The sequence below is a fragment of the Anser anser genome (genome assembly GCF_964211835.1).
Source record: "Anser anser genome assembly, chromosome: 21".
NCBI classification, from domain to species: domain Eukaryota; kingdom Metazoa; phylum Chordata; class Aves; order Anseriformes; family Anatidae; genus Anser; species Anser anser.
The window spans coordinates 1747696-1758882 of NC_139742.1; the positions used below are offsets into that span (position 1 = coordinate 1747696).

Genomic DNA, 11187 nt, shown 5'->3' on the forward strand with positions numbered 1-11187 from the left:
TTGAGCAATAATCATTGTCTTAAATTCAACTTCCCTGACTCCTGCTTTGTTCAATATGTTAATATATTAAAAAAAAATAAAAATAAAAATAAAATACTTCAGATTTCAAAGAACATTTATACATATTGACAAATTGTCCCAAGGTAAAAATCATTATGCTCTTTATTACGGAAGGAAAGTGAAATAAGACACAGTAAGCAATTTGTCAGAGGCACAGAAGGAACTCATGTAAGGGTTGGAATCAAAATCCAAGAGTTTCTGAAGCAACTTATTGTTTCTAAAGGATTTTTTTTTAAGATGGCAGCAATACAAAAAAGTTCTCAAAAGAACATACATTTAGGATCATGATAGTTTATGGGGCAAAGGTCATGAGAAAAACAAGCTAAATGAATTAATCCACTGTTGGAAGACTACAGTGAATTATCTAATAGATTGCTGCTATCTTCCATATACAGTGCTAGCATTAAATCAGCCTACAGTATAGTCATTTTTGCATTGCATCACGAGATAGTGTAGCATATAGAGTAATCCATCTCAGGCTTCAAACTCTCTCCTCTGGAGCAGCAAGTAACGTTTCCACCAGTACTTCTTTTCCTCCAAAGAGGATGTGGTGAATGCTGTCCGACAGCATGAGTCTTGCCATGCATTATTCAAGAGTGCCCTCTAACGAAGCTGCAGCTGTATTTCAGAACACATACACAGGAGAACAGAAAAACCCAAACTGAGACTTTCCAGAAATTTCTCTTTAAACTCCAAGCTTTGCTTTCAGTCGAACAAAAGGGGAAAACAGGTGATACACAGTGACTGGTGGACTGCTGCTGCACAGACATTTTATATTGTGCAAGCCCTCATTGAGGTAAATACATCAGTAGGCAGCAGAACTAAAGAGAAAGATTGAAAAATTCAGCTTTCCCTTTCTGACTGAAGAAAGGATACTGAATTAGATGAGACTCCAGTTGTAAGACTACAACTTAAAGATAAACTGAGTTCCACACAGTCTGCTTTATCTCTAAGGAACTGCTCAATCTTTACAAAAAATAGCTGAATATCATGAATGAAGTTCACAAATCAAAATTGAATCCTCATAAAACTATTCCCTATTACATTGCAGTACTATGAAAATATTGCTTATTTGAAAAGATATCTTCATTTAATAGTGGTCATACAAAATACAATGATGAAACGAAACCTGCTACAAGTTTGTACAACTATTACTTCATTTACTGTCGAGTTCACTGTCACCTACCTACACAAACACATGCACTAGCAAAACATCCTGTGAACAAAAGGTGCTTGTAATACTTTCAGAAGCAAACCTCACGCAGAAAAGCTGACACCCATCCACTGAACAGAAATTAACCTTAATAATCTCACTGTCAACTTGTTAGAACGGGGCCGTACCACTCACAGGTCTGCCCCTAACTATCCGCAGAGGGCATAGCTTCTCGGTGTGGGGGCAGCGCAGTCACAGCAGCCTAAGCAATCGCCTCTCTCTCCCTCCCACCCCATTCCACAGCAAGGCGCACCCCACTCAGCCGTCCCCCAAACACCCACGCATAAGGAGGAAGAGATGGACAAAGTAGTAAGCATTAAAACTGATCATTTTCTAAGCCCCAATAAGACAGGGGCTAGCAAGGGGTATGAGCTCCTTACGCTGTATTGCCAAATGTGTGGTTTTCCGCATCATCAAAAGCCTTTGAACAGACTCAGGTCCGGAGACTTGGCAAACTCACCCCGACGGCCAGCAACCCGACCCTGCTGTCTGCTGGGTGACGTCTGGGATGCCAGTGCTGTGCAGCCCTGCAAGGAAGCAAACGGGTCTGCTGTTAGCACACCGAGCTTTTTGTACACACACCACCTGTGCTCCACTGAAGCAACCGTACCTAAGCGAGCACGCATGCACCCAGTTAAGTGCTACCTTGCAAAGACCGGGATTCAAGCAAACACTAAGTGTTTTCTTGAAATAGGGCCTTAGATACTTGCCAGTGTTTTTACTTCTTGCTAAACATCTTTACTGTAACGTTAAGATCATGTGGCTAAGAACCACAACAGAATAGAAAGAACACCAGGCAGATGTTATAGAGTGTTACCTTGAGACCCACTGTCCCAATCCAGGCGCAGTGTCCACTTTAACACAATTCCATCTCCCCTCCCATTCATCTGAATCACCTACTGGCAACAACAGCTTACAAAACAAAAATAAAAAAGGCACACAACAAAGCTTAAAAACGTGGCTGCTAAAAAGAGCTTAGCGCAGTCTGAAACAGCAGCCATTTGCTCTGTAAAGCAAGACTGCACTCATCTCAAAAAGCCAAACTGATTTCCCTTTAGTTTGTAACAGTGGGATACTTCAGTCCCTGGGGAATACTTCCCAAAAATTTACAGAGATTTGTGTAACCTAAGAAAGCCCACGTGGCGCGGTGTGGTACGCAGGCACTCCCCAGGCAGGGCACAGTTCCTCCTGTGCTCTCTCCCACATTTTCAGACATTCCTCACAGCACTGTTATGTTCCAGCCAACTTTTTTCCTGACTTAACAGCTTATTCCTTGAGGAGGTTCAGGCAGAGTTTGACATTAAAAAGATCAGTGGTGGACAGTGTCCTGGATGTTTTGAAAAAGGGATTTTTCTTTCATGAACATGTAACCCAAACAAGGCTCAATGAATTTCCATGAAAATTAGACATGATCACGGAGCGCCTTTAGAACCACAGAGCAGAAAGTTTCAGTGCAGAATGAAAAACATAAGCACAAGAAAAAACTGAAACTGAAAATTAAAATATTTTGCAGCCTGAGCTATAATTACTGCTAAGAGAGATATCACATCATGCTTGGTTTTTGTTTTTTGTGTGTGTGTGTGTTTTTGAAAGTATGATAATGAATGCAATTATTAACTAAAACTGAGACTAGGCAATTCACACTCGGCAAAAGTTTAAAACAGTAAAGGTTATTGAAAGACATAACGAGCACTGGTAGCCAAGCTGCACAGCTGTGTGCAGAGCTACAGGAGCAGCCTCTTGTAAAGCATTTTGCCTTCTGGAGGTGAGAGTAACAACAGCCAAGAACAAATCCATGGATTGTATGGATGCAGCTAAACACAAAACAGGAACGACATTATTTTAATCAGAAGTCTAAAATGACAGCAGCCGCACGTTTACACTTAACACAAAGTCTGACCACGTCCTTGGCACAGCAGGAGAGGTAGCTAAGGGGGAATGAACACGTTACAGTGTGTGCAATACCTGTAGAGCTACACGTAGCCTCTGCTGCTCTAGCTTGGTAAGGTAACGAGAATCACCTCGCTCAGCTTAGCAGCAGGCCCTTGCTAAATGCACAGCAGCCAGATCTCACCTACACTGGTATAAATCTGCTTCCATGAGCTGAAATAAGCTGCTGTCATGAACAGCCTCGGTAATGGTTTAGACTGGAGCACTGAATAGGGAACCTCGTTTCTATACTACCACATAAAAATGAGACATTGACACTATTTTTTTTGGTAGTTATCAACACTAGCAACTGTCTCAAGACACCAACTTTAACCATGCCTTATACCTTAGTTTCAAAACAGTTTCTAGTGCTGTTGCTGTTTAAACATTTATACAATTGTAAATTAGAACTTTCTTGTGCTTGATTCTTCCATTATTTCTATTTTCTTCATAAGCAACTTTCTTCTTCTTCCAGATCCAGTGTTGTAACTTGAATATAGGTAACACACAAGTTTAGTGCCAGACAGACAAGGAACAGGACTCTCATGTTTTACAGGTAGTAAAAGGGCAGAAGTTGGATTTTTAGTTGCTTCTGGTATGATCAGATTCCAAAACAATCTTTCTTTAGGTTTTTATTGCAGAACACAACGCAAAAAGGATTATTATAATAAATAAATACATAAAATCACAGTGTTTTTTTTTTCTTATATAGAAATTCGTTTGAGAATAGCAACTGCCTCAACCCTCAAACAGGTCTATTGCTACTTTGAGCCAACACCAAGGACTACGTCCAAAGTGTCATCCCAAGTGAGTGGCAAAGTTGAGACAAAATAAGTTATTAGTTACATGAGTAGGGGTTATTTTTGTTTATTATCTGCAGACCGTAAGGCATTCTTTGCCCTAATTCATCTAGCGGGGAATTCACGCAGCTGGGAAAGAGCACACTACTCCTGATCCTGAGCAGTTGGACAACACTCCCACCTTCCATGCCCAAGTTAATGCCATTTGGTGATGTTGCATCACTAAACCTGCATGTGGATTCACAACAGACCTGTCTGAGGGTTGAGGCAGTTGCTATTCTCAAACAAACTTCTATATAAGAAAAAAACAACACTGATTTAATGCATCGCCGAGGCGATCGGCTCCAGGGCAGACGCGTTCTGCAGCGGAGCAGGGGATCGAGGCGGGCAGGGCTTTTTTTCGGCATTGAGGCCACTCGAAGCAGCCGAGGGAGCCACCAGGACCCGGCAGCCCTCACGAGGGAGGCTGACGAGGCGTAGGTGGAGCCAGCAGCGCGCGCTCCCCTCATGTTCAACAGCAGCCCCTGGGGAGCGCGGCGACCAGGACGGACAAACAGGGCGTGGTGCGGCAGTTTGCGGGCCCTCACCACTCTTTTGCAGTGGCCTTTCCCAATGGTGCTTGTAACCTGCTCGCGTAGAGCCGGGCCATGGTAGCCACCAGGCAGAAAACCATGGCCTCCGCATCTCTTGCGGCCTCTCCAGCCACAGTCACCGATGTGGCTACTCAGACGGAGGGCTCGGGGAAACACGCGGCCGCCCAGGTCTTGGGCTGCAGGGTGCGCCCGAGTCTTCTGTCGGTATCTGACAGCAGCAGCGAGGGGTACACCTGTGGGAGGTGTGCCCAGGTTGAAGAGATGCTCAGGCACGTAGCGGAGCTTTGGGAGGAGGTGAGCAGGCTCAGGAGCATCAGGGAGTCAGAGAAGGAAACTGACTGGTGCAGGTGTACTCTGCCCTCTCTGACACAGACTCACGAGCCTGCCACAGCACAAGTGTCTCCTGCTACACAAAGTTCCCTCATCCCGCCAGGCAGTAGGAGGGGACCTAGGCCAAGGGGGGGAATGGAGGCAGGTTCCTGTTCGGGGGGGTAGGCGAGCCCTGTCCCTGCCCACCTCACCTTCCCATCTACCCTTTTCTAACAGGTATGAAGCTCTAGAACATGACCGTTGAAACAACGATGTAGACAAAAGCCCGTCCCAGTTGGAGAGGGTGCCTAAGGCAAGGCAACCTACCCCCCGCATTGCTACACCTTCTGTCAGGAAAGAAAGGTTATCATCATGGGGGACTCCCTTGTGAAAGGGACAGAGGGCCCGATATGCCGACCGGACCCAACCCACAGGGAAGTTTGTTGCCTCCCTGGGGCTCGGGTGAGAGACATTGCTAAGAAAGTCACGCGCCTGGTACGGCCCACCGACTACTACCCACTACTGGTCTTTCAGGCTGGCAATGACGAGGTAGCAAGGAGAAGTCCGAGAGCGATCAAAAGGGCCTTTAGGGCTTTAGGGCGACTAGTTAAAGGTTCAGGGGCACAGGTTGTGTTTGCCTCTGTCCTTCCGATAGGAGGGATCAATGTTGACAGGCAGACTCATCACATTAATACGTGGCTTCGGGACTGGTGCAACCGGCAGAACTTTGGGTTTTTCGATCATGGGAAAGTCTACGCGACACCAGGCCTGCTGGCACCAGATGGGATGCGCCTCTCTCAGAGGGGGAAAAGGATTTTTGCTCAGGAGTTAGCAGGGCTGGTAGATAGGGCTTTAAAACAGAGTCGAAGGGGGAAAGGGATAAAACCAGGCACGCCGGTGATAAGCTAAGGGATGGTGCACTAGAATCAGAGGCACTGTGTGCTAGTGAGGTCCTTCGGTCTGCTCCATAAGGTGCTGCGTGCAGGGAGGCGCATTTGAAGTGCTTCTACACAAATGCACGCTGTATGAGGAATAAAATGGATGAGCTAGAAGTCTTGGCCCAGCCCCACAGCTACGACATCATCGGCATAAGCAAAACCTGGTGGGATGAGTCCTGTGGGTGGTGTGTCGCAATAGATGGTTACAGGCTCTTTAGGAGGGACAGGCAGGTCAGGCACGGTGGTGATGTACGTGAAGCAGGGGCTGGACAGTGTGGAACTTCAAGTTGGCGATGGCAAAGTTGAGAGCCTCTGCGTAAGGATTAAGGGACGAACAAATAAAGGGGATGTCGCTGTGGGAGTCTATTACAGACCACCCGGCCAGGACGACAATGCCGATGAATTTTTCTTTGCAGAACTAAGAGATGCCTCGAGATCAACTCCCCTTGTCCTTATGGGGGACTTCAACTTGCCAGACGTCAACTGGGATCACCACACGGCTGACACGAGCAAGTCCAGGAGGTTCATAAAGCACCTAGATGATAACTTCTTGGTGCAGGTGCTAAGGGAGCCAACTAGGAAAGGTGCCCTCCTTGATCTGTTGCTGGAGAACAGAGAGGGTCTTGTGGGAGACGTGGCAACTGGTGGCTGTCTCAGCCACAGTGACCACAAAGTGGTTGAGTTTAAAATTTTTGGCGACAGAAGGAAAACTGCCACCACAACTTCAGCCCTGGATACGGGGAAAGCAGACTTCAGGCTGCTCGGGGAACTAGTCAGCAAGGTCCCCTGGGAAACTGCTTTTGAAGGCATTAGCATCCATCAGTGCTGGTCAGTCTTTAAGCACTGCCTCCTAAAAGCACAGAATCAGGCAATTCCAAAATATCAGAAGTGAAGCAGGCGAGGCAGAAGGCCAGCCTGGCTGACCAGGGATCTTCTACTGGAGCTTAGGCGAAAAAAGAAAATGTACGGCTGCTGGAAGGAGGGTCAGGCAACACGGAAGGAAAACAGGGACACTTCACATTTGTAGGAAGAAAATTCGTGTGGCCAAAGCCCAACTAGAGTTGAAGCTGGCCAAGTCTGTGGAAGACAATAAAAAGGTTTTTTTTAGATATGTGAAATGATGATCAATGAAATGGTGATCAATGATAACAGGGAGCTCCCTCTGTAGGCTGTCCTTATTTGACTGCATAGCATCAAGCATCTGGAGGCAGCTACAAAAAAAGTAAGAATTATTTTTTTAAGCCACTGGCATACTGCTCAAGCTCAGCAATTGCCTTTGAATTCAATTATTAAAACTTGGTTCAGGGGAAGAACGCTTGCTGTTTCTTAGTTAGCCCAGAGGTGGCCTGTGTCCCCTCATCCCCGCTCTTCTCAGGCTCCATCACTTCACATATTTCAAGTATTCGGTGCAAGTTTGGGCAAAATTACACAGGAACAACTGCTTTGGTTGCCAAAGAGCCTAGATGAACAGACCAGCTCCTCTTAATAACTGTGAACTGACTACCTCTGCATTAAGCTCTGAGCGCTGCTGAGTATGTACTCAGCAGACAGAGAATACCCACTTCTCCTTTTCCTCACAACATAAGTTACTTTTGTTTTCTGCTCTGATGCAGTTTCATATGAGCAGCATATTCAGCTCCCCTGACAAAGCTGAGAAGTTTGCTCTAACTGATAAACTGTAAGCACCAACAATTTTTTGTGTGTTATGATTACTTGTAGCAGACAGCATTTTCCGACAGATCATTTTACATTCTAGATTATATGTTTCGCTGGTTCTACTCCACATGCTAAAATTGCTGATTATTCCTGCTCTATTGTTTGCTCATAAACAGTGAGAAAAACCATGGGAACAGAAGTTACGGCTATTAGTGACACTTGTGCCAAAAAGCTGTCATGCAGCCATGAGCCTGCTTCCAACGAAAACCAGAAAGAACACCAAAAAACACAGTGCTATGTGAGGTAGTTTCAGTATTCATGGAAGTAAGTACAGGAGGCTTTTTTTTTTTTTAACTCAAAAGTCATGATTTCTGAATGAGTCAACAGATCTTCTAGTTGAGTCCATCATCTCATATACTTTTTATAACACCTACTACCCTGAAAGCACTCTCATCCTCTCAAAACAACAAATGGACACAAATAGATCCACCCTTTGCAAGAACCTGGTGAAACAGAAACAGTGTCAGCAGAAAGTCCCAGCATGAAAACTATGTTCTTGCTGGAGGTGAAAAAACTCTTCTCGTGCATTAATCAGACTTGTCTGGAAACCCCTTCCTGACCTCAAACATGGAGCAGATTGCACACATACGGGGAAGAGTTATTACATGAGGAAGGGGGTTCTCTGGACTACGACAGCACACCAATTTACCCTCCTCAGTGTCTGTTCTCTGTGGCCAACTCTGACAATCTAGAGAACAGTGGAGGAAGAAATACACTACCTTAAACAATTTTCCCCTGTAAGAAAAGCCTGCTTCCCCCTTAAAGTGGAGGTTCACCCAAAAGCATAAAATCTGTTAAACCCATCTTAATTTAGAACTAAAGTGGTACCAGCAACACAAATAAATAAACAAATAAATAATCCTGCTATTCCTACAGCCAAGCAAAGAGGAAGAACAAGCAGAGTAAGTAGAGTCCCAGAAGGTGACTCACTGACAACATCCCTGATTTCCCCCCAACCACGTGGACATTTTTACACCACTAAGTTCCCTGAGATTCCAGGTTTAAGCCTTTCTTCGACATTGTTATCTAGCTCCAGGTGAAGCACTCCAGATAAAAGCAAGCCTTTAACCTCTCCTGCAAGCTATTCCTGTATGTAAGCTCTATCACTGCTAGGAAACTGTGTCATACTTTAAAGAATCTGTGTACCTTTGATTTTCAGTTACCGGATCTCAAAGAGACTAAAAATATTCAACTATCAAACAACTTTTCAATAGGCAAGGATTTCCACAAAGTAGCTGAGACTTCTTGACCTTCTTCTCTTGGATGTGTCTGAATAAACTGAGTTCATTAGATCTGTTACAGGGCTTTTCCACAACCAGAACATTTGTGTGGCCTCCTCTGAACCTTCCAGGATCTTCATACTTTACCTGAAGAGCTACTATAACTGGACCTTATGCTCTAGCAGCCATTCTAACAATACTGTGTGCACACACAATCACTCCAACTTGATTCCCTTTAAAAAGGGGAGGATATCAACTCTTCCCACAACAGCAAACTTCAAATGGCATCACTGATGCAACTAAATCCTGCAAGTCGCTATCTAACAGCTTCCTACCACATAAACAGAGGAGGTGACCTTGGTTTTTAGACTTCATATGTTCTTTTTCACTACATTAAGATGCTTCCCCAGTTTGGACTCATCTAACCAGAAAGGTCAGAACAGGCTACAGCACTAACATCTTGTCACTGCAAAGGTTATACACCTTCTTTTGGATAATTTAAGTCAGTAGACATATTAGTATTCGAACAAAGAATTTGTAAGAATAGGAGCTGACTGGAAATAGGCCGCATATTTATGTCTTCCAATGAACAATCAAGCTGTGTTGTTTGTTCCTAAGCTCCTTCTGCACTTTTGCCTCACTGCCATACAACAGTATCTTTGTTTAATCAAATTGCCACATTGCGATAGAATCAAGTTCCTCAGAGAATTTCAAGTCCGCGACAGTCAAGATAATAATAATTGACTTAATTGGATCTTGAAATCTCTTCCCAAGAGGGGACATGAGGTTTATTAGAAAAGAAAAAAAAAGTATTTTATAAGCATGTCTCTTGGTCTTTAGTATCTACATTCATCATTGAATCACAGAATCATACAATCATTAGGGTTGGAAAAGCCCTCCAAGATCACCTGGTCCAACCATCCCCCTACCACCAATGTCGCCCACCAAGCCATGTCCCTCAGCACCACGTCCAACCTTTCCTTAAACGCCCCCAGGGACGGTGACGCCACCACCTCCCTGGGCAACCCGTCCCAATGCCTGACCGCTCTTGCTGAGAGGAAATGTCTCCTAATCTCCCACCTGAACCTCCCCTGGCACAACTTGAGGCCATTCCCTCCAGTCCTATCACTGGTTACCTGTGAGAAGAGGCCGACCCCCAACTCCCCACACCTTCCTTTCAGGCAGTTGCAGAGAGCAATAAGGTCTCCCCTGAGCCTCTTCTTCTCCAGACCAAACACCCCCAGTTCCCTCAGCCGCTCCTCACAGGACTTGTGTCCCAGGCCCTTCACCAGCTCCATAGCCCTTCTCTGGACACGCTCCAGGGCCTCGATGTCCTTCTTGTAGTGAGGGGCCCAAAGCTGAACCCAGCACTCGAGGTGCGGCCTCACCAGAGCAGAGAACAGGGGGACGGTCACCTCCTATTTTATCTTAATCCCGCAACAGACACCAGGTTACCAAACCTACAGTTTTCCCCCCCTACAACACGTTTCATCTTTCCACGTGCACGGACAACACTTGTGGCACTTCCAATCCCGCTGAACTGTTCCCCCGACTTTCCAAAAGTATTTAAAAATCAGTAACAGGGAACTCGGCCAGCGGGTTTAAAACTACGCCTCTTCGTTTGAAGGCACAGCGCTGCCGTCGCTGCCTACGGCAGGGCGCCCCTGGCTTCCGCTGATCGCGGCCAACTCGCCCTCGGCAACCACCGGGGCCGCCCGCGAGCCACGCAGCGGGTCACGCACGGCGAGCCTGCCGGCACCGAGGCGCGGAGCTGCGCCCCGGCAGCTCCCCCTCGGCAGCCGCTTCCCCCCCGAGCCGCCGCCGCTGCCCGGCCTCCTCCGCCCCAGCCTCCAGCCCCCAGGCTCCCCCTCAGCCCCGAGGCAGCACCGGGGGCCCGACCGAGGCCGCGCGGCTCTATCCCGGCTGCGGCCCGCCCGCCCCTCGCGCTCCCGAGGCTCCGGGTCCGTTCCCCCCCCCCCCGCCACCGCGAGCCGCTCACCTGCCGCCGCTCGGAGCCGCCCCCCCGCGGGGCCCGCGGCTCGGCTCGGCTCGGCTGGGCTCGGCGCGGAACCCCCGGCGCCCGGTGCCGCCGCCCCGCCGGCCCCCCTTGGCGGCAGCACCGACCGCGGCGCGGCGCCTGCAGGGGGCGCCGATGCCCGTAACAAACCTGCGAACAAACCCGGTGTGTGTGTGTGAGTGCGAGTCTGTGTGTGTGAGGGGAATGTACCGCGTGTGTGTGTGTGAGTGTGAGGGGAATTTACCGCGTGTGTGAGTCTGTGTGTGTGAGTGTGAGGGGAATGTACCGTACTGACCCGAGAGTTTCCCGTACTGACCCGCTGCGCGTGCCCTGCTTGAGGTGCACCCAGATGCGGCCGTGACAATAAATCTGTATTTCACCGAATAAAACCA

General features: G+C 47.3%; 1 protein-coding gene across 15 annotated transcripts in view; it reads right to left on the reverse strand.

Annotated features, from left to right (window-relative positions):
* EXD3 (exonuclease 3'-5' domain containing 3) overlaps positions 1-10923 on the reverse strand; it is a 296493-nt gene extending 285570 nt beyond the window's left edge. For 5 of the 15 annotated variants that reach the window (XM_083807576.1, XM_083807571.1, XM_083807577.1 and 2 more), the window contains exons 1-2: positions 10778-10922; positions 1734-1800 (exon numbers count right to left, since the gene is read on the reverse strand). Coding sequence is in view for 3 of the 15 variants with exons in the window: in XM_083807567.1 (XP_083663693.1) it covers positions 1654-1687 (34 nt within the window). In the remaining 12 variants the exon portion in view is untranslated. Of the gene's footprint in view, positions 1-1653; positions 1801-2090; positions 2478-10777 lie in introns of those variants that run through there. The other 10 variants (XM_083807566.1, XM_083807572.1, XM_083807587.1 and 7 more) reach the window with 6 other exon arrangements.
* Positions 10924-11187: the final 264 nt, after the last annotated feature.